Here is a 24,647-nt window from a genome sequence, read left to right on the forward strand (position 1 = left end):
TTTATTATTTTAGTTACAGATTTAACTCTGTTTTTGCTAGTGGTTTTATGTGCATATTTTTATTTTTGTAGACAGATTTCCCTGATGAAGCCTGAACAGGTGAAAATTTGAAATGAAGAGGGATATATGACTTTTAAAGGAGGCTTCTGACTTTTTCTTTATATAAAATATATATATATATATATAAAGCTATAAATAAAATAAAATGAAACATATTTTGGGACACTGTAAGAACAAAAGTCCAGAAAACTACATGTAGGACAGACAGACAGAAAGAGAGAAAAGACAGATTGATGATAATTACAAATTGCAGGCCTCCCAGCCACTTGTACATAATAAAATATAGGAATTAGAATACCAAAATATAGGAGTTTTATTGGAATTACGAGGTCTAATATAGGAGTTTTATAGGAAAATTTGGACCAATTATTACTAATGGTATGTTCTTACCTTGCGTATGTACACAAGATATCATCTACTACCTCAAATATATACCAAGGCTTGCCAGCAGTCCATGCCGATATATTCCAGGATACTTTGAAAGTGAAAGTTGGTGCTAATTCAAAGCATCTTCTGAATTTCTGACAGGCTGGCTGCCCTTCACTGCGAATATAACTCAGTAACATTTTATTCATCGGCATTTTGGCAAAGCAACTGATTCAAATATAGGAAATGAATCTCAATATAGGAGTTTTATAGGATTCTATAAAAAATATAGGAAATATAGGTCTGGGAGGCCTGAAATTGTGAAAACTGGCTCAAGTTGTATAACAATCATACATGTCCTGTATCTTACCAGGGCTTTTGATCTCACTAATTTGTGTACAATAGGCTTTTTGTCTGTTCTGAGCACACCAAGGTCTTTTTAGTGCAGTAATATTACCCGTTAATAACATTAGCTGGTAAAAAAAAAATGTTGTACATATTCAGAAATGCATTTCAAGTTATTTTAATCATTATAGTTTAACATTCCATTGATATTGTTTTGAGGTTAGCATGTTTGTAGCATATGTTTGTACTTAATTTGGGCTTGCTTATTTTGGGCATACCCTTATTACCTCAGCTTTGGTGTAATCTCAAGCCCTGCTTACCGTGTCTGACTCTCCTAAAATGAGCCTGTCATCGGGTGTAAAACTCTCCGGTCCATTTATCAGCTGCCTAACTTTAGCATCATGCATCAATGGAAGTCTGTGCAAAATTTCATTAAAAAGGATTTCTGTAAAAAAAAAAAACCCAAAAACTCACAATAAATGTACCATTACAAGAGGTGTTACATTTCATTATCCTGAAATCACTATACACATTTGCAAGATATGAGGACTAGATAAATGTCTATATTTTTGGTTACTGACAAGACAAAATAGCCCATGTGACACAAGCCCAACCCAACTCGAACATTTCAGACTAGATTTTTAATAAAGCAGGGGCCATTCTCCCTATTTAAGAACATAATGTGAATATTGATGTCTTTTGCAAAAATATTCTTTATATGGCTTTCATATTTAAATGACATTTTTAATGTTAACGAGCTTGTCACACTGAACATGGACATATATAGTTTTGTATGTCTGTGAGATTTATCATTGACCGATTTTGCCCTTGAAAGTGCTGAAAATGCCAAAAATGGCATGTCCACAGCACATGGTACCAATATTACAGTTTAAAAAATATCTATAAATACAAGAAGGAAGGAATGAATGTTTTATTTAACGACACACTCAACACATTTTATTTATGGTTTTACTAATTTTGTTTTACATGGTGCCAGACACATCTGTTGTATTTTTCACATTAATAACCTACTCGCATTAATTTCATTATTTGTAAACAGTAATCTGAACGTGTTATTAACTGAAGAAAATATTGTTGCTTACGGAAATGATCCCAGTCCTCGGTAAAAAGCTGAAATTCAAACTTCTTGGGAATTTCTCGACGAAAGACTGGTTTAGCCACGGGCTCGAAACCCCCGGCTAACAGACCACCATTCAACTCACGTATATAGATCATACCATCATAGTCATAAATACCTGTAAATTAAAAAGAAGGAGAGAAGAAATGCATTTTAAAGTTTGTTTTGTATTTGTGCAAAAATAATGAAAATGAAAATATTAAGACTAATATAGGGTTAATTTAACCATGCTTTGAAAAACAGCTCCATGGGAATTCTGAGTCTTCAGAGGAAACTTGCTACATTTTTACAGTAGTCACAATACTAATAGGACAGCACATACCATGTCCTTTGATATGCTAATCGTGGGGTACTGGATGGGAAGGGGGGACAAAGCAACCAAAAGAGTCCACAGAGAAGATTTGATCCTTCAACCTAAGCACTTAAGGTGGGTGCTCTATTGACTGTTGCATTTTTAGACACCTGACAGCTTAATACAGTTCATCACCCATAAAACAAAGCAAAAAGGTGTTTGTCTGAGGTTAAAAGTCACCTGGTAGCATGCTGTCGAGTCCCTCTATGGGTTTAGTCACAATGTTAAAGTGTTCACACGAATGAAGTGGTACAGGTACCTTTGGCTCTGATCGTTTACCAAGTTCTCGTGCCCACTGCAAAATCAAGGATAATATTAGTTTTATCTGTATAATATTTGTCTAGTATAATAAAACTATGAGAAGTAAGAAACTCATGTGATCCAAAATAACTCAAATCATATTAAAGTGATACAACCAACAAAGAAGTCATCAGATTTGAATACATATTGCTTACAATAATTCCATTAGGGCCACATTGTCTAAAACATTCAAATTTGAATTTAAAAAAGCAACACAGCCATATTTTAACTTAAAATGAAGCTTAAAATTATTTTTAATTAATGATATTTATGGCTGCTGCAATATCCTTATTTTAAGTTAAATGAGGGAAAATGAAAAACAATTTTATCACAATTTTGTTATATTTAAAAAATTCATAATCCCTCAACATTTGTTTTTTAATTTGACACAGGATTTTGCTCAGTCAGTTGAATGCTAGCTTGAGGTGCTCTCATTGCAGGGTCGAATCACCTCAGTGGATCCATTCAACTTATTGGGGGTTTTCTTGTTCCAACCAGTGCACCACAACTTGTCAAAAGCCATGGTATGTGCTTTCCTGTCTGTGGAAAAGTACATATAAAAGATCCTTTCTGCATTAGAAAAAATGTAGCGGGTTTCGAATGATGACTACGTATCAAAATTACCTAATGTTTGACATCCAATAGCCGATGATTCATTAATCAACATGCTCTAGTGGCGTTGTTAAACAAAACAAACTTTGTTTTTTAATTCTGAATTTACAGACATGAAATTGTTTTGAATTGTACAAAATAATACATTACTTGCTAACCTGTCCGGCACAGTTGACAAAGTATTCACATTGTATTGTTCCATGTGATGTCTCCACACTAGATACCCGAGGAGATTTATTCTTTGTCAACACACGATCAACACGAACACCTTCAAATACTTTGACACCTAAAAAGAGGAGAATACTTCTATAGTAAACTTGAATTTTTTTTTAATTTACCATGACGCCCACAAAAAACCAAACCCCCCACCCCAAGAATTTCGAGAATACTGCTACGGTAATACATATCCCCTGAGTTCAAGTGCCAAATCTCTATGTGAAAAATTGATAAATACACAAAATTTCAGCTCAGTATTTTGAGCCATTGCAAAAACAAAGTAATAAAAACAAAGTTTTGTATCTCCTAAGTTTAAGGGTCATAACTCTATCTGTTAAAAATTGCTGCGATTACATGATTACAAACACTGTATATTAAAATATTTGTTGAATTCACAATAAAAATATTTTTTGAATTCACAATAAAAATAATTTAATGTAAACAACTGTAGGTTTGGCTGCATGGATAAAAATCTTTCTTCAATAAAGTATCGAGACATGACGTGGTCACTTTTGGTGTGATGGGTTCTAGGATGACCTTGATGGTCCCGTTAGTTTTCCTCATCCCAACCAGGGCCCCACAACGGGTACCTCAAGGCAGAGAATTTCCCCTAGACCAAAGTTGAAATAACCATGTTAGACACCAAACAGTCCTAGTTTAAAATGTGTTGAGGTGCCATTTAATATTCCAAATCAACATATATAATAGGCCCAATGTTAGATACCAAATACAAGGTAGCTGTAGATTTAAATGTGCTGAGACATTGTTAAATCTTCCTGTCTTTTCTTTCCAATGAACTACTGTAAAATACTTTATTTTCATGGGATAAAATGTTCGCAATTTAATGAAAATGAGTCAGCTTGCGAGCATTTATTTTCACAAATCCGTCATTCCCACCTCCAATAAAAAACCCTGAACTAATGTCAATAATTTTGATGTTTATTGTTTACAAAATACTGTAAGCTTATGCATGGTGCTTAGGCTACCCTGTGTGCTTTTTCGTAATCCTCTAATTTGTTATAAAAAACAACCCTGAAAACAAAATGAAATTTGAAGATACGATGCTAGCTCAAGTTTGATTTAAACTATTTATTACTGTCAAAATACTTGTTCAGTACGGTTTTTGATTGACCAACAGGCAAAACATTTAATGTGAAGACCCAATATGTACTACGAGTATAGATTCATTGCATAAGCCCATCCCGGATTTTGCTCACTTCCACATTTGAACATACTGTGATGTTTACATCCATTTTCTAAAACCATGCAAAACATAGTATTGTTTATTATCTTATAATATACTGTCTGTACTTGTTTATTTTTTATTTAAAGTTTTAAGTGTTGCATTGTTACTACTAGTCCTGTGCAACAGAAGATAAGGAGATCTCGGGTCTGACTGAATGAGACTACTTTCTTTCTTTTTTTTCTTGTTTTAAATGTCCAATTTTCGTAAGGCTTTAATTTCACGTGGAATTTATTTTAATGAATTTTATTCAAACACAAAAATAAATTCCATGCAAAAATAAAGTATTTTACAGTACCATGCTTACTCCAATTATGTTTGGGGAAACAGTTAGTTGAGTAAATTAAATTGTAATGCCTATATTAAAAGACTCCATCATATGACCATTTTATCATAAATAAACTACACTAGTTATCATATTTGTCGCGTCTGTTTCATGTGTTAAATATAATTTAACACTACAAATTAACAAGATAGCTTTCATAATAAAAGTTTTAATAACAAAATATTGATCTATAACTAACCAACTCACAGTGATATGACATCATATATTACCAACACCGTAATACTCCCCAATGATGTCATAGACTATGGAATCGGTCTGTCTTGCATGGTTAGGGATGGGAGAATGGAATTATTCTAGTACCAAAATATTTATTTATAATCATTTCCATCTAAACCACATCTCCCACAGGTGCACCAAGGACTGCATCCTTGTAGATACAGCAAACAGTTTCAAAGAAACATCATCTACAATTGGTTTGAGAAAAAAACTGTTACAGCTTAAAGTTCGTATGTATTAAAAAATTCTGTTACCACAGTAATAGTGAAATTACATTTAGTGTTACATTACCATTCTGCTTTGCTAATTCTGCGAACACAAGAGCAACATCTGGTCCCATGACCTTTCCATCAGACGGTGCATATATACCTCCCTGCAGGTAGAAAAAAACAGGCATGTTTGTTTTAGTACCAGTTAATTTTTTTTTTTAACGATACCGCTAGAACACACTGAGCAATCATTGGCTATTGGATGTCAAACATTTGGTAATTCTGACTCGAAGTCTTCAGAAGAAACCTGCTACATTTTTGTTCATTAGCAGCAAGATATCTTTTACATGTACTTTCCCACAGACAAGACAGCACATACCACAACCTTTGATATACCAGTTGAGAGGCCCTGGTTGGTACGAGAAAACCCCAATGGGTTTGTCAAGGAGATTCAATCCAAGTGCTCTACCAACTGAGCCAGACCCAGCCCCAGTATTAGTTGAGACTACTGCTAAAGCAATACATGTCCTCTACTGGGCCCAACAATTGTTTGTATCTCCTGAATTCAAGGGTCATAAATGGGTAAATCACCATGAAACTTTAACTTGATCTGTAAAGCTATATACAAATGATAAAGGCCCTGGTTGGTACGAGAAAACCCCAATGGGTTTGTCAAGGAGATTCAATCCAAGTGCTCTACCAACTGAGCCAGACCCAGCCCCATAATTAGTTGAGACTACTGCTAAAGCAATACATGTCCTCTACTGGGCCCAACAATTGTTTGTATCTCCTGAATTCAAGGGTCATAAATGGGTAAATCACCATGAAACTTTAACTTGATCTGTAAAGCTATATACAAATGATAAAGCTATATACAAAATTTCATTTTGATATCTCTAGGCATTGCAAAAATCCGGAAAAAAACATTTCACATCTCCTAAGTTCAAGGGCCATAACTCCGTTATAAATCAGTAAATTGCCATGAAAGTCAAACTTAATCTGTAACAGTATGTGATAAACATATACACAAAATTTCAGCTCAACAGCAATTTTGCACTCAATGTTTTCTTGCGTTTGGAAAAAGGACGCATCATGCACCCAGTTTATTTTATTGCAGGAAGATTCAAAGTATTGTCATTCGAATCCCGACGTCATTCAAATAAAATTTTTACCCCGCCAGTCTGCGCATGCCAATATGACACTAGTTAGATATTGAGTAATTGTTATGACATGAGTAATATCTTACACTGGTGTGTAATAAAGAAATCAAATGATACAAATTGAAGTTTATTATTTAAACCGTGAAACATTAGTCACCTCAGGGTATACAGTTTATTTAGTAATGTCAGCCCCTTTCTTTTTCAGGGAGTAGGATCTAGATCAGTCGCTAGAGCAATTGCCTGAGATGCTTGGTTTAGAGATCTAACCATCTCGGTGGTCCCATTCTTTGATTGGGGGTTTTTCTGTCGCAAACCAATACCCCATGATTGGTATATCAAAGGTCATGGTATGTGCTGTCCTGTCTGTTAGAAACAATATATAAAAATTTAAATATTCCTTGCTGCTAATGAAAAACATTGCAGCAGACCTCTTCGGAAGATGTGAAAGAATTACCAAACGTCTGACATCCAACACACGATTTTTAATAAATCATTTTGCTCTAGTGGTGTTAAAAGGCAAAACAAACTTGTTTATTGAAAAAGTAAACAAAGTTATATGATGGCAAGAACTTTGTTTAATTTTACAGAAAACAAGTTTGTAGTTTTAATACTATTGAGGGCAGGATTTAGCTCAGTTGGTTGAGCACTCGCCGGAAGTGCATGCATCACACGATCATAGTCAACAGAGGAAACACTTCCTGCATTAGGAAAATATAGCGGGTTTCCTCTGTCAACTACGAGTCGGAATTATCAAATGTTTGACATCCAATAGCCGATGATTACTTAATCAATGTACTCTAGTGGTGTCGTTAAACAAAACAAACTTCTTTTTTTCTTTTTTAAAAAATACTTTTGAATTTTGCATTATCTTTAAAAGCATTTTTCACTTACGGCTAGATCTTCTGTGTTGATCAATGGACATAATTTTTTAATTTCTGCTGGAGTGACCACATAAGCTTCTGTACCATGTGTCCTTTAAAACATAAACATGCAGAATATCTAGTAAAACAGTAATTCCATCATTATTTTTTACAATACTATTCCACTCTTGTGACTAAATCTTCAATACACATTTAGCCATGTACAATCATTACATCTCCAATACTATTCTACTATTGTGACAAAATCACTTATTTTCAAATACTGTTCTAGCCGTGTTGTACAGTATAATCATTACATCTCCAATACTATTCTACCCATGTGACAAAATCACTCATTCTCAAATACTGTTCTAGCCTTATGGTACAATCATTACGTCTCTAATACTATTCTACCATTGTGACAGAATCACTTATTTTCAAATACTGTTCTAGCCTTATGGTACAATCATTACATCTCCAATACTATTCTACCATTGTGACAAAATCACTTATTTTCAAATACGGTTCTAGCTGTGTAGTACTATACAATCATTACATCTCCAATACTATTCTACCATTGTGACAGAATCACTTATTTTCAAATACGGTTCTAGCTGTGTAGTACTATACAATCATTACGTCTCTAATACTATTCTACCATTGTGACAGAATCACTTATTTTCAAATACGGTTCTAGCCTTATGGTACAATCATTACATCTCCAATACTATTCTACCATTGTGACAAAATCACTTATTTTCAAATACGGTTCTAGCTGTGTAGTACTATACAATCATTACATCTCCAATACTATTCTACCATTGTGACAGAATCACTTATTTTCAAATACGGTTCTAGCTGTGTAGTACTATACAATCATTACATCTCCAATACTATTCTACCACTGTGACAAAATCACTTATTTTCAAATACGGTTCTAGCTGTGTAGTACTATACAATCATTACATCTCCAATACTATTCTACCATTGTGACAGAATCACTTATTTTCAAATACGGTTCTAGCTGTGTAGTACTATACAATCATTACAGCTCTAATACTATTCTACCATTGTGACAGAATCACTTATTTTCAAATACTGTTCTAGCCTTATGGTACAATCATTACATCTCCAATACTATTCTACCATTGTGACAAAATCACTTATTTTCAAATACGGTTCTAGCTGTGTAGTACTATACAATCATTACATCTCCAATACTATTCTACCACTGTGACAAAATCACTTATTTTCAAATACGGTTCTAGCTGTGTAGTACTATACAATCATTACATCTCCAATACTATTCTACCACTGTGACAGAATCACTTATTTTCAAATACGGTTCTAGCTGTGTAGTACTATACAATCATTACGTCTCCAATACTATTCTACCATTGTGACAGAATCACTTATTTTCAAATACGGTTCTAGCTGTGTAGTACTATACAATCATTACGTCTCCAATACTATTCTACCATTGTGACAGAATCACTTATTTTCAAATACGGTTCTAGCTGTGTAGTACTATACAATCATTACATCTCCAATACTATTCTACCATTGTGACAGAATCACTTATTTTCAAATACGGTTCTAGCTGTGTAGTACTATACAATCATTACATCTCCAATACTATTCTACCATTGTGACAGAATCACTTATTTTCAAATACGGTTCTAGCTGTGTAGTACTATACAATCATTACATCTCCAATACTATTCTACCATTGTGACAGAATCACTTATTTTCAAATACGGTTCTAGCTGTGTAGTACTATACAATCATTACATCTCCAATACTATTCTACCATTGTGACAGAATCACTTATTTTCAAATACGGTTCTAGCTGTGTAGTACTATACAATCATTACATCTCCAATACTATTCTACCATTGTGACAGAATCACTTATTTTCAAATACGGTTCTAGCTGTGTAGTACTATACAATCATTACATCTCCAATACTATTCTACCATTGTGACAGAATCACTTATTTTCAAATACGGTTCTAGCTGTGTAGTACTATACAATCATTACATCTCCAATACTATTCTACCATTGTGACAGAATCACTTATTTTCAAATACGGTTCTAGCTGTGTAGTACTATACAATCATTACAGCTCTAATACTATTCTACACTAGTTATCATATTTGTCGCGTCTGTTTCATGTGTTAAATATAATTTAACACTACAAATTAACAAGATAGCTTTCATAATGAAAGTTTTAATAACAAAATATTGATCTATAACTAACCAACTCGCAGTGATATGACATCATATATTACCAACACCGTAATACTCCCCAATGATGTCATAGACTATGGAATCAGTCTGTCTTGCATCTCCAATACTATTCTACCACTGTGACAAAATCACTAAATCTTCAATACAATTCTAGCCTTGTACTTCAGTTGTAGTACAATCATTACAACTATAATACTGTTCTACCAATGTGACACAATCACTTTCAAATAATGTTCTATCCTTGTAGTACTGTACAATCACCAAATCTCTAATATTATTCTACCATTGTGACAATTACAAATCATTAAATCTTCAATACAATCCTACCCTTGTGATACAATCATTACATTTCTAATATCCTTTTGCCTTGGCAACGCAATAATGTAATAAAAACTATCTCACTAGTCTGTTGAACCAGTACCAGTCTACCAGTCCATCTGTTTACAGGACCATATAATACTTCTATAATTAAATACAAAATTCAAATGATCATTAATTAAAACCAACTACATGTATTTTGAAATCTTTTTATTGCACTTTTGTTCTCTTTGTACTAACACTGACACTAATTTAAAATGGGTGAAAGCAGAGTAATAAAGTATACAGAAAAATAACCAACCTAAAAATAAATGCTTTATTTGTTTACCAAAAAAAGAAAGAAAGAGACTGGTGGGTGTTTTTTTTTTTTAAACTCTTCTGTCCGAATTTTCACTTGCATTTAATAAGTGGACTAACACCTTGCATAACATCACTTGAATACTGCCTCAGTGGTGTCGTGGTTAAGCCATCATAAGGCTGGTAGGTACGGGGTTTCCATCCCTCTTCTCTCTCACTAACCACTAACAACTGACCCACTGTCCTGGACAGACAACTCAGATAGCTGAGGTGTGTGCCCAGGACAGCATGCTTGAACCTTAATTGGATATAAGCACGAAAATAAGTTCAAATGAAATGAAATACTCACTTAGCAACTGCTAGTCTCCTTTGTAAATCTACCATTCTGTCCTTGGTTCGAGCTAAAGTCATCCCTCCACATGCTTTCCACCCTGTTGACAAACACAAAAATAAAACAAAACAGTGAATAAAAAAAGAAGGAAATGATATATTTAACGACGCACTCAACACATTTTATTTACAGTTATATGGCGTCAGATATATGGTTAAGGACCACACAGATATTGAGAGAGGAAACCCACTGTCGCTACTTCATGGGCTACTCTTTTCGATTAGCAGAAAGGGATCTTTTATATGCACCATCCCACAGACAGGATAGTACATACCACAGCCTTTGTTATACCAGCTGTGGAGCACTGGATGGAACGAGAATGGATCCACCAATGGGGATCGATCCTAGACAGACTGTGCATCAAGCAAACACTTTAGCACTGAGCTATGTCCAGGCCCAAAACAGTGAATAAATGTCAGGAGGAGAATTCCAAAAAGGTGGAATGAAAGAGGTTTTATATAAATGATAAACAGAACAGAAATGTAATGAATATAGCAGAACTCTTTGTAGCATGAAGCCCATGTTTGAAAAACATCTGAAGTCTATAAACAAGTTTAAACTGTCAAATACAACATTTGTGTATGAAAAATTAAAAATAAATACAATTATTTCATTATTTTTTGATGGACTACAAGATAAAAATAACAAAAATGCTAATGATGTATAGTCCTTTCCAGAAGCAATCATTGTTTTCTTACTATGGTACAACCCCTGCAATTAAGAAAATGTCGATGGCAAAAAAATATGCAGTTGAAAAAAAAGAGGTGAATATAGCCCAATGCAAAAACATGCATAAAAATGTATTTCTGAAATAGTATTTTTTTTAATTATTTCCAAAACACTTCTACTTTTCTTTTTCTGTCAAATGAACTAAAATTATTTACAAAAAACCCAATGTTAATGGAGGCTTGGAAGGAATATAGGTTGTTGGCTTTATCCTGTTCAGGAACAAATGGGGAATTCCACCTGGCAACCCTTACAGAGTTTCCCAGTCCTATCTTCACAGGACAAAGTTGATAACCCTGGTCCAATGTTGCCAACCCTCACAGGGTTCCCCATTCCTATTTTTACAGAATAAAGTTGGTATCCAACACTACATCAATAACCTGAGCATTAGGCAGTGGTATGTGCCATCCTGTCTGTGGGAAAGTGCATATAAAAGATCCCTTGCTGCATTAGAAAAAAATGTAGTGGGTTTCCTCTGATGACTATTTGTCAAAATTACCAATGTTTGACATCCAATAGCCGACCGGCCTCGGTGGCGTCGTGGTAGGCCATCAGTCTACAGGCTAGTAGGTACTGGGTTCGGATCCCAGTCACGGCATGGGACTTTTAATCCAGATACCGACTCGAAACCCTGAGTGAGTGCTCCGCAAGGCTCAATGGGTAGGTATAAACCACTTGCACCGACCAGTGATCCATAACTGGTTCAACAAAGGCCATGGTTTGTGCTATCCTGCCTGTGGGAAGCGCAAATAAAAGATCCCTTGCTGCTAATCGGAAGAGTAGCCCATGTAGTGGCGACAGCGGGTTTCCTCTCAAAATCTGTGTGGTCCTTAACCATATGTCTGACGCCATATAACCGTAAATAAAATGTGTTGAGTGCGTTGTTAAATAAAACATTTCTTTCTTTCTTTCCAATAGCCGACGATTAATGAATCAATCTGCTGTAGTGGTGTCGTTAAACAAACCAAACTTCTTCTATATCATCAAATATTGCTCTTACCTATGCCATGTCCCTCCTGCTCCAATCTGCTGTATAGATTACGACTGTAGACAGCAAACTTCAATAAAGCTATGCTCCCAAACATGGTGCTAACAAGACCGGCAGTGTGCCATGTTGTACCACACGTAAGTCTGAAATTATCACTTTTTTATTATTAAAAAAACTTAGTTATCAGGCAGTGGAAAATAGTTTTAACTTTTTGTTTTTTAACTTTTAAATTACATTTAAGTACAATTTCTTGATTAAATTATCAACTTTTGCAAATCCAACATGTATTTTGTGGTCCTGGTATTTGCAGTAGCTTCAAATGTATTTTTAGTGGCGGATCCAAAAATTCCATTTGGTGGGGGGGGGGCAATGACATGTGGCCGAAGCCCACAGATGTTCCCAATGGGATTCCTTGGATTCGCCAACATAAAATAAAATGAAAAAATAATTTTAAAATATAACTTTCAAAACATTTAGGGGGATCCCACTTAGATCCGCCACTAATTTTGTGTGCAACTGAAAATGGAGGTACATCAGAATGATATAATTTATTTTCATTTAAATTATTTTCAGTCTGTGGGCCCATTGGACTATTTCTTGTTCCAGCCAGTGCACTGGGGTATATGTAATCCAATCAGTGGGATGGTGCATATAAAAGATCCCTTGCTACTAATAGAAAAATGTAGCAGGCTTCCTCTCTAAAATAATGTCAAAATTATTAAATGTATGATATCCAATAGCCGATGATTAATAATTAATGTGCTCTAGTGGTGTCATTATACAAAACAAACTTTTTTCAAGTATCATGGATATAACTAGATTCACAAAGTATTAAACTGAGTAGTGATTGGAATCTGATGAAATGTTGTGATCATCATCAGTTTGTACAAACTGCTTCAATGATCATTTAATAATCAATTGAAATTTACTGATTAGGTCTACTTACTAAATCTGTTTGCTACTTTATGCTTTTAAACATCTTTGTAGGAAAATATAATTTAAACGATTATATATTTCAAACAGCATTTCATTTCCTCATGTATCATTTCATTTCAACTAATTTTCGTGCTTATATCTAATTAAGGTTCAAGCACGCTGTCCTAGGCACACACCTCAGCTATCTGGGCTATCTATCCAGGAAAGAGAGTTAGATGGGTTTTATTATTTTATTTTTTTTCTAATTCTTTATCATCCCCACAAAATAGGTCATGCCAGGGTTGGGGAGACCTGAATCATCACCGTACAATATTCTTCCTGTATAAATCTCACCAACACTGGGAATAGAACATTTAGCAATTGAATTTATTATGGTGTTGTTGTTTTTTCAGACACACATGTAACAAGACAAACATATATCCAGTCATTCACACATAATCTCATGCTACATTTGACAGTTTCCACTCATCCCTTTGCATACTCATGTGTATTATATACATATATATTCATACAGATGATCCTCAGAAGTTTGTACTTTCTCATATTGTTACGCTTTTTGAAAAAGTGTTGCATATTTTGACCATTTTTTAAATTGAAATCAGCTTTTCTACATTTAGTGAAGTAAGAATACTTTTCAATTTGGTATCTTATGTACAATTCATTCTTTAAATGTTCAATGTTTGGTAAGATATTTTTCACTTTACTTTTATAAATAAAGAATTTGGAAAACAAGATTAAAAATCCAGACCTACATCTGTTTTAGTTGGGTTTTATAAACCAAATAAAAAGAGAGATGTTAGTGGTTAGTGAGAGAGAAGAGGGTGTAGTGGTCTTACACCTACCCATTGAGTCATTAAAACTCGCCCTGGGTGGGAGCCGGTACCAGGCTTCTAACCCAGTACCTACCAGCCTTATGTCTGATGGCCTAACCACGACATCACTGAGACGGGTCCTCATGTATCAATACATCTTCATAAATCAAGGCTAATATTCGTTCCTCGTATTCAGCCTTGATACATGTCGTCAAGAAATCGTGCCACAAAATGCTTAATTTTCATTGGATGCAATGAGATCTGATTGCAACGAATCGCAATGCTCCTTATAGATTCCCTTGTTATTGTAAACAAAGATGGCAGCATCAGCGTCCGTGGAAACGTGTCGTGTTTGTCACGATATGTTAAAAAAAAGGTTTCGGCGGTTAATTTTTGATATTGCTTTCAAGGTTGTTACATGTTACATGTCAGCGATGTCATCGTGTAAGGGACATAATCGGTGTTACAAATTTTCTTCCAATAGAGGGCGCTAGTAGTGGATATCAGTAATCTTGACTACATGTATCAAGGCTGAATACGAGGAAAGAATATTAGCCTTGATTTATGAAGATGGTATCAATAGTGCACCAATAACAGAACTACAAGGGAAGTAACTCTGTATTGCACTCAGTTATACTGCTGGTTATATGGGTCATGCTAGCAATGCTGGGAAAATTTAGTTAACATCACAACTGAGCAGTCAACCGTTCTGAAACAGCCACCTGTATTAAATAGATACCTTTGTCAAAAGGCCACATTGTTCTTCTCCCAAATCATCTAATACCTGTATTAAGCAGGCACCTGTCTTAATAGGCCACTTTTTGACACTCACTTTGGAGGCCATTTAACACAGGTTTGACTGTACATATTCCCAAACACATCTGCAATGTTCTCAAGCCCATGTTTTTGAAAGTGCATCACACTTAAAAACATGGAATCAAGTATACATTTCAAAAGCCTACTTATGCCCCCACTCAGTATCACTGTTCAATCTAAACGATCTGTCCAGAACGGAGGTCGATGCTTCTGAAATAGTGATAGAGTGACCAGTCATTACAGTGTCCATACATGTGTATCGTCCCACTGATTTGTGAACACAATCTGGGATGGAACTGGTATCCAGATATAGACCCAATCAGTGTTTCTGACAGAAAGACATTTTTAGGTATAGCGCTATGACATTAAATATTTACAATGTGTGTGCTGAATGCAACCAGTCAATAGGGGGTATGGGGGCCCACCTACAGAAAGAAAATGGGTTAGGTTTAGGGTTAGGGTTAAGAAAATCATACATTAATAATAAGAGTCATTAATTTTGTCAAAAGGTCAACTTAAAAAAATAAAATCTGCAAACATTTTACCCTCTGGCAGAAACTTGCCAATTGGGAGGGGGGGGGGGGGGAGGTCGGGGTCAAAACACCCTCACCAGCTCAAGCAATTGTTTTTGTCAATATATTTTTCAGAACATGACTCAACCCTCCCCCTATAAACTTTGCTGTCCACAGTCCAGACATCCTCCTACATGCGTCAGCCAATACAAACTATCCTGATCACCAATAACTTAACCACTGATCTTGAACCACATACAAAAGAACACAGATCTGCAAGTTAATCAATACCACGTAACTGTCTGAATGTATTGTCCTCCAAAAAGTGTGACATCTGGCCATTAATGTTAATGGATGCAAGCACAGGCACTTGACATCAAAGCAAAATAGTCACAAAGGTTTATAGACTACATGTAACGATCCATAACCAGAAATTAATTTGTAATAAAGTCAATGCATACTCTACTGCATTTTTTTTCTTTCACAAACTACACCAGTAGTCCAGTCTGTAAAATAAAATGAGCTGTTCACGTAATGACTGTATTTTGCATTACCACCATATCACTTAAGTCTAGTAAAAACACTTTATATACTAAGCTACATTCCATCATGAAATGGGGATGTCAATCATAGAAAAAAGCTAAGATCCCAATAGTATAGGTACCTGTATTTATGTTGATAATAATTAGTGGAAACCTGCTACATTTTTCATCATTATTTTATATGCACTTTAGAATGGACTGAGCTAGATCTCAATCACCCCCATGGTCCTTGGTATGCTAATAATGCAGATGAAAATGAAACACTAAATTGGAAACAATATAAACATTTAAATTTTTTGTCCAACAAAAGTTATTTAAAAGTTTAAATATAGAAAAATATCTACCACTAATTAAGCTATGTTCTTCCCTTCCATTTACAAAAATATACTGCTTGATTCATATGAATAAATGCGTACATACCTCCCTTGCTCTAAAAGAATTACATCTGTCCATCCCCTTTCTGCCAAATGATACGCCACAGACGTCCCGATGACACCTCCTCCTGCAATTACCACCCGCGCCTGCTTTGGAACTATATTGAAGTCTCCAGGCTGCACTATGGTGTATAGACGAGTTTGTTCTATCTGCCGTCTGCCTATCAAACATCTCTTGACAAGAGAGACATTTCCCAATGTTTGGTATTGGCATTTGAAATTTTGCATATATCTGCACCAAATATTTGCCATTTTAACTTATGAAAGAACAAAATGTCACTCTTGAGTAACAAGAGATACAGATAATTCCAGTAAGCAATACATGATAGCATTTATGAGCATTTAAATGCTTATACATGTACTTGCTTAGATAGTCTAAAGTTATGCATCAGTGGTTAAACAGACCAAACATAAATGTACATAAATATATAGGTCAGTGACATCCATCAATGCAACATGGTTTTAACAGCACAGCTGAGTTACTGCCCTTCTTACAGTACAGAATGGCTAGCAAATTTTTATCATCGATAGTGTCTATTCACACAGCGACACTAGACTGCATTCGTTTTATGTTACTGGCTGGACTACCTGTAAAGAAAATGTATAGCGTGTATTGAACCATGCTTATAGGTCACTTTCCTATTGACAATAAATCTGTGTAACTACATACTTTTTAAACCACACATCTCACTGCATCACACTTCCTTACTGCATCATGCATGTTCACTTAATGACATAGTACATAGACAGAACCACATACCAGTTGTTTTGTCATTTTATTTATTGCACAAGTTTATAATGTGCAAAAATATTATACCACGAGACAGCTAGTGGTTGAGTTGTAATCTTCCACACTATAAATGAGTACAATAAATAACATGTCAAAACAACTGGTATGTGGTTCTTATTTATTACATACTACCTTTCTACATTATGATTAACAAAAGTTTAATTAAATAGTTACACTACTTACTTCGTCTAGAAAGTTGGTTGAATTTATGGAATTGACGGAATGCTGAGCATCCTGGCAAGGAACACGACATCATTGCTAGCTAGGGACATGTCATTTGGGTGAACACTACTACGCATGCAATGGCATGGTCAGAATTGTTTTTATTATTATAGTAAGATGTAATAAGTCAGTTATCGCATAAACATATTCTTGGTATGCATGGTTATTTGCACTTTTGATAAACCCTTAATCTTCTGTCATGTTTGGGGATATTAATAAAAATATTGAAAGTCTGCAATACCACTCATAAGTATGCATACCACTCATACGTTTATGTAATAATTTTAACTTACATGTTTGTCTGCCTTACTATAGGCTGTATATTAATACACAGCCAGGATATGACTGGGATCCCGCCGGGACAACCGAGAATCCCATAATTTTATCCCAGTGGGATCCCAGTTGTATTTTTACTTGGGTTAACAAACAAACAAAAAGAGACTAAATTCATAACTTGTTTCTCCGTTGGTTAAATTAGTTTTAAATGCATTTCTCAATATAGCTATAGTAAACCTCCCCTTCTCTCCAGAGACAAACGGGGGACCCAACACCAATGAAATTCACAACTTCCATAAACCATCTATTCAGGGCTCGAAATAACAAGTAAAATATGACCCTCTGGTATTTTTTTTTTAAATAGGTCAAAAGAAAAATGGCCTACTAAGAAAACAATATGGTCTGCTTGAAATATAAGACAGCACATGGTGAGGGGAAGGTTTGGGATAGTGTGTAAAAAAACATTAAGGATCTCTAAAATGTATTTTAAAGCATTATGGAATTAAAATATAACAGAATCACTAGCCATTGGCATTTCTGGAAGTAGAGAAGAAAACAAAGTTTATAACTAGCTTAATGTTTGCCATTTGGACCCGCCTCTGAAATGAGTTTTTCCATGTGCCAAGGAACCTTCTCACAAAATGTTTGATTGAAAGTAGTTTTGGCAAAAATGTTGAATAAATCACATTACTTGAAGTAGTTCCCAAGGACAACATTAATGACATTCACAAATTTATATTTAAACCATCTACTGACCTTTACATGTATGAAGGCTATTCAGATTTTGAAAAATTGTTTTAATGTTCCTATTTTGGCCCCAGGCCTGTTGGGAAGGGGGTCAGAATGATAAAATTCTTTATGTAAAAAGGAAGTTTCCCACAAAATTTGGTTGGGATTGGTCAAGTAGCTTTGGAGAATAAATTGAAAATGTGAAACATTTATGCACAATGCACGACAAATGAAAACAGATTGCAGTAGGTAACTTGAGCCTTTCACTCAGGTGACCTAAAAAAAAAAGATAAAGAAAGAGCAAATAATTATGGTTGAGACAACAAGCATTATGAGAACACTGCCAAAGCAAAGCATGTCCCTTACCGAACTCAAATGTTTTTTGTATTTACTAAATTCAAGGGCAATACCTCTGTGAAAAGAGGGTAAATCACCAAAAAAGTTAAACTTAATAAGTAACAGTACATGATAAAAGCATATACAACATTTCATATCAATATCTTTACGCTTTGCAAAACAAGTCTGAAAAACAAATTTTTATATCTCCAAAGTTCAAAGGTCATAACTCCATCGAAAATAGGTAAACGTTACATGATAAAACTATACACAAAATTTCAGTTCAATATCTCAAGGCTTTGTGAAAAGTTATTCTGGAAAACAAATTTTGAAATCTCTTAAGTTCAAGGGCCATAACTCCGTCAAAAATGGGTAAATCGCCATGAAAGTAAAACTTAATCTGTAACAGTATATGATAAAGCTATACACATAATTTCAGGTCAATATCTCAAGGCCTTCTGAAAAAAAATCAGGAAAACACATTTTCACTTCTCCTAAGGTCAAGGGCCATAACTCTGTTAAAAATATGTGAATCGCCATGAAAGTCAAACTAGATCTGTAACAATACATGATAAAGCTATACACAAAATTGCAATATCTCAAGGCTTTCTAAAAAAAACCCATCTTGAAAACTGTGGTACAGATGGATGGACGGACGGATGGACGGATGGACAGACAGACAGACAGAAGGACGAAGATAAAACCTATAGTCCCCTCTGGTTTGTAAGTGTTGTATTTAGATAGTACTTACTTGTTCTCGAACTGTGAAGAAAAACCTCACAAGTGAAAGACAAGCAGACAACAAATCTGATGTTAATTGCGCAAACCATGAACAAGAAAACAAACTGAACGGAGTTGGAAGCATAACGCATTTAGGGATGTTGACGATAGTCTTAGAAAGAAATCCACTACATTTTTTCCATGAACAGAAAAAGTTAAAAGTTTGTTTTGTTTAACGACATCATTAGAGCACATCGATTTATTAATCATCAGCTATTGGATGTCAAACATATGGTCATTTTGACGGTCTTAGAGAGGAAACATTTAACCCACTACATTTTTCCATTTGTAGCAAGGGATCTTTTATATGCACTATCCAAGACAGGATAACACATACCACACCTTTAATATATCAGTCACGGTGCACTGGCTGGAATGAGAAATAGCCCGATCAACATCAGTGAATTAACCTACCTATTTACCAGGTTTTCATTAAAGACTGAAATGTCAGTGTCAGATCTAGTCAGTGTTTCTGGCAAAAATAAATTTTTGGGTATGGTGCTATGAAATTGAATGAAACTAGTCAACAGGGGGGGGGGGGGGGGGGGGCTCCCCCAGAAAGAAATGGGTTAAATTTATGGTTAGGGTTAAGAAAATCATACAGTGATGATCAAATCTGCCAAAAAATTTGGGTATGGCACCATACCAGTTTTACCCTCTGGTAGAAACTCTGCAGTGGTAGCTGGGAGGGGAGGGGGCTGTAGGGAAATTCATCCCCCCCAAAACAACCTTTCTGTTTAGCTGAAAAAATCAACACAGCGACACACAATAAATGCACATAATCCCCATGCTATTTAATAACCCTACAACGCTGAAAATAGTTTATTCCCAAGGCCCATCCTCTTTTTGCTATCACTCATATGCATACAGTAACACTGATGAAGAACATGTGGAAAATATCTGCACCAAGCCCCTCCGTTTCGTCCCAACGAAATTCGTTATTGTCGACAACACAACACTGTTGTCAACAGGACATCGTAAAAAATCATTGATACCGTTGTGGTACCGTTGACGTTTTGGTTTTGAACATATCCTACCGTAATTTCACGTCATATCCATTTTTGCCAAAGGTGAAATGGTAGATTATTTCAACTTCTAACATGATCAACAAATTAAAAAATTCCACAATTTTATTACATCGAAAGTTTTACAGCGTTGGAACGGAAACGGTGATGGACGAGTTTATTATTTTCGTATGGAAAGTGACGTTATAGCGAGTGTCTTGTGATATCATAATTTATAAGCACGAGTTGATAAAAGTATGAAACCCGAGGCTATATATGAATATATGAAGTGTCAGTAACACTTATAAATGTTAGCCTAACTATCAAATTATTAACTGGCATATAACGACGTTTGACCTGACACACTTCTTTTTTAAAAGTAAATAATATAATTTTTCAAGTGTAAGCCGATATTTTAGTCCAGCGTAAATGCATTAAGCTAGGAATCCATATTGTACGTAGTGTTTAATACGTAGGTCTAGTGCGTGATGCGTAAACAATTTTATGCGCTTCCCATATGCGTGATGCGTAATACGTTAATTTCCGAACTACTCGGTGATCGTTCCAATACGCATCACGCGCACAATACGTACGTAGGCAGGCATACACATGGATTCTTATATTGTCGTTAAGAATTCGTCGTTAAACTGCACAGTGACAGTCCGACGAATGGCCAAAATAAAATACATTCACACACGTGAACAATGATGAAACCCAAACAAAAAACAGGTCAAATAAAATGTGAAAAGACCTCTATATGTTGGCAAGACTTCTGGTCGTTCCAGCATTCAGGCTTAAGTTAGGTTTCGGGTTAGTGATCATCGATAGTATTAACAAGCATGCTGGAACGTTTGGAAAGTCTTTCCTTTTTGGTTTGCATGTGTGAGTGTATGTGCTTTGGTGTGTGTGTGTGTGTGTGTGTGTGTGCTTTTGTGTGTGTGTGGGGGGGGGGGGGGGGGGGGGGGTAGCCTATATGGTTGTGAGCTTTAGGGGGATAAGGAAGTATTGTCTGCATGGGCGTACATGGGGGGGGGGGGTGGTTCGACCGAACCCCCCTGATATCGCTTTTTTATAATTTAATATATCTGACATTGATATCTGACATTATTAAATTTACTCAACATAGAAATATATGCCCAATATCTCTGCAATCTATTTTGGAACCCCCCTTTTCAAAATCCTCTATTTTGGAACCCCCCTTTTCAAAATCCTATGTACGCCCATGGTCTGGAAAGTTATAAATTAGGCAAATTTTATGTAGGAACCCTGAAAGTTTTTGAAGCAAAAAAGAAAGAAAGAAAGAAAAGATTTGTGATTTTTTGCAATTGGAACAAATCTGCCGGTTACGTTTTCTCGGTTTGATTCGATTTAAGCCAGTGCATCAGGACTAGTAGCCTATATCAAAGGCTGTGGTATGTGCTATTCTGTCTGGTGGGTGGTGTATATAAAAGATATCTGGCTACTAATAGGAAAATGTAGCAGGTTTGCACTCTGACTATACATGTCAAAAGTACAAAATGTTTGACATCCAGTAGCTGATGATTAATAATTCAATGTGTTCTAGTAGTGTCTTTAAACAAAACTAACTTTAACTTATCCAGTAGTCCCCTCCACCCCACCACCAATTAAAACAACACAATTTTACCATAATATATATTAAAACAATTCTTCACCTAACAGCAGATCAATTACCAATCTTGGGTAATTTATAATAAATACTGGTAAGACATTTTATTATTCCTTTATTGTTTGTATTTGTACAGAATGGATTTTATTTTGAATAAATTCTAAAATATTTACATGCACCTTCTGTATATTGTATACTATTAACCTTAATAACATTTGTGTTTACTATAGTAATTAAAAAGGTACTACATGTATTGGTGTGTGGGGTTTTCCATTTCAGTATATTGTCACCAAGAGAAAGAAAGAAGTGTTTTATTTAACGACGCACTCAACACATTTTATTTACGGTTATATGGCGTCAGACATATGGTTAAGGACCACACAGATTTTTTTTAGAGGAAACCCGCTGTCGCCACATAGGCTACTCTTTTACGACAGGCAGCAAGGGATCTTTTATTTGCTCTTCCCACAGGCAAGATAGCACAAACCATGGCCTTTGTTGAACCAGTTATGGATCACTGGTCGGTGCAAGTGGTTTACACCTACCCATTGAGCCTTGCGGAACACTCACTCAGGGTTTGGAGTCGGTATCTGGATTAAAAATTCCATGCCTCGACTGGGATCCGAACCCAGTACCTACCAGCCTGTAGACCGATGACCTGCCACGACGCCGCCTAGGCCGGTGTCACCAAGAGAGTCCCACACTTATTCTGTTAACAATTGCAAGGAAGCCCCACACCAAAAGAACAAAAGTAAATTTGGGCATTTATGGGTAAGACTTGTTTTATGCTCCTCTGTTATTACATTATGTTCAAGTGTTTGTGATCTTTGACCAGCCCATTGATATGGTTTCTGCCTGAGGGTACCGAGGTTAAAATTATGTACCCTAAAATCTTGGAAATTAATGGATATATTTTTTAATGTTTAGATAAATGATAATAAAAGAACAGCTGTTTACAATTGGTCATGTGCTTGAAAGGTAATGTCTTAACCCTACTTTCAAAAATTTCAAACCCATAACCACCTAGATGAGGCACTTACATCTGTTTTGTTTTTATTACCTACCCTAAATATGATTTTCTTTTGGAGACGGTAATTTTCTTTTTCGTCATTATTTTATACCCCAAATCTTAGCACATGTCATCTTATATGTAGCTTTGTGCAACTTTCTAATAGAAATCAAATAACATCGTCAAAGTTAAATACATTGTTTACTACCGTTCTTAACATACATTGTACTGCTATACTTTTAATTTTATAGCTTGTTTAGTCACACTGATTTTGTTTCCTGTTAAAAAATGTTTTCCTGAAATTAAATTAAACTTTAAATTAATACAACAATATGTAATTAAGTTACAGACTAATATACTTCTTCAAATGGATGTGAAATACTTAACATGTTTGTTTTTATAGATTTCAGCAACTGAACCAATGGATGTGGAGTCATTGATTAGATGTCGAAAATGAGATTCTGAAGACAAACTATTAAACAAATTACATTGCATCTTGATATTGAGAACAGAATGATAGAAATAATAGAAGTTTCAACTGATATGTGAAAGAAAAACGGGGGCAGGGGATAAAATTGCTGCTGAAAATGAAACACTTTCAACAATTTCATTTAATACAATATTCATTGTTTTTTTGTGTTTGACATATTGCTGCTAAGGAGGAATTCAAACTTGCAAGACTTGGGATTCAGTTTGACACCACCCATCAAATGGTAATCCTTAATTGCTCAGTTGACTGTACAAGTTTCGAGGATTTGGACATGGATGCCACAGAAAGATACAATTTTGAATAAATATATTTACCGGTACTACATGGCGATTAATATGTAAAGACCCTCTCTTTGACAAAAAAGAAAATGTTGGGAAGTATTCTCAAGATAAATATTAAACAAATTGTGCAAACTGCAATCTGTGGTTTAGTTTCATGTTAAATAGAAATAACTGTATAACGAGACCATTACATAAGATTCATATTAAAGGGACATTCCTGAGTTTGCTGCATTGTAAGATATTTCTGACTAATAAAATATTTCTACGATTAAACTTTCATATTAAATATATTTTCTTGTTAAGAATATCAGTGTCTGTATATTCAATGTGTTTCTGGTCATCTTATTATTTGTAAGAAGCCCAAACTGGGTTTTGTCATCAAATAATTTTGTACGTACGAAAAAACTATATTTTAGGAAATAAGATGAAATTTAACCTAGTACAAATATTAGAACGATCAAAAACACGTTTAATATACAGCCACTAATATTTTATGCAGAAAAATATATTTGATATGTAATTACAATCGTTAAAAAGTCTGTTAGTCGACAACATCTTAAAAAGTACAGCAAACTCAGGAATGTCCCTTTAATTTTGATAGAACACATATGCATGTACAAACTGAGCACCACATAAAAAAAAGTGTTTTCTCAATATG

At 35.0% G+C, this 24,647-nt stretch overlaps 1 protein-coding gene across 3 annotated transcripts in view; it reads right to left on the bottom strand.

Moving 5' to 3' along the window:
* Positions 1-20,737, bottom strand: part of LOC121388601 (pyruvate dehydrogenase phosphatase regulatory subunit, mitochondrial-like) — a 36,581-nt gene extending 15,844 nt beyond the window's left edge. The window contains exons 1-10 of one of the 3 annotated variants that reach the window (XM_041520005.1): positions 20,616-20,737; positions 16,432-17,033; positions 12,406-12,536; positions 10,638-10,719; positions 7,455-7,536; positions 5,486-5,567; positions 3,332-3,459; positions 2,442-2,556; positions 1,875-2,027; positions 1,092-1,216 (exon numbers count right to left, since the gene is read on the bottom strand). In XM_041520005.1, the coding sequence (XP_041375939.1) occupies positions 1,092-1,216; positions 1,875-2,027; positions 2,442-2,556; positions 3,332-3,459; positions 5,486-5,567; positions 7,455-7,536; positions 10,638-10,719; positions 12,406-12,536; positions 16,432-16,697 (1,164 nt within the window). In that variant the 5' untranslated portion in view covers positions 16,698-17,033; positions 20,616-20,737. Of the gene's footprint in view, positions 1-1,091; positions 1,217-1,874; positions 2,028-2,441; positions 2,557-3,331; positions 3,460-5,485; positions 5,568-7,454; positions 7,537-10,637; positions 10,720-12,405; positions 12,537-16,431; positions 17,034-20,446; positions 20,564-20,615 lie in introns of those variants that run through there. The other 2 variants (XM_041520006.1, XM_041520007.1) reach the window with 2 other exon arrangements.
* Positions 20,738-24,647: the final 3,910 nt, after the last annotated feature.

The sequence above is a fragment of the Gigantopelta aegis genome, chromosome 14, assembly GCF_016097555.1.
Source record: "Gigantopelta aegis isolate Gae_Host chromosome 14, Gae_host_genome, whole genome shotgun sequence".
Classification (NCBI taxonomy): Eukaryota; Metazoa; Mollusca; class Gastropoda; order Neomphalida; family Peltospiridae; genus Gigantopelta; species Gigantopelta aegis.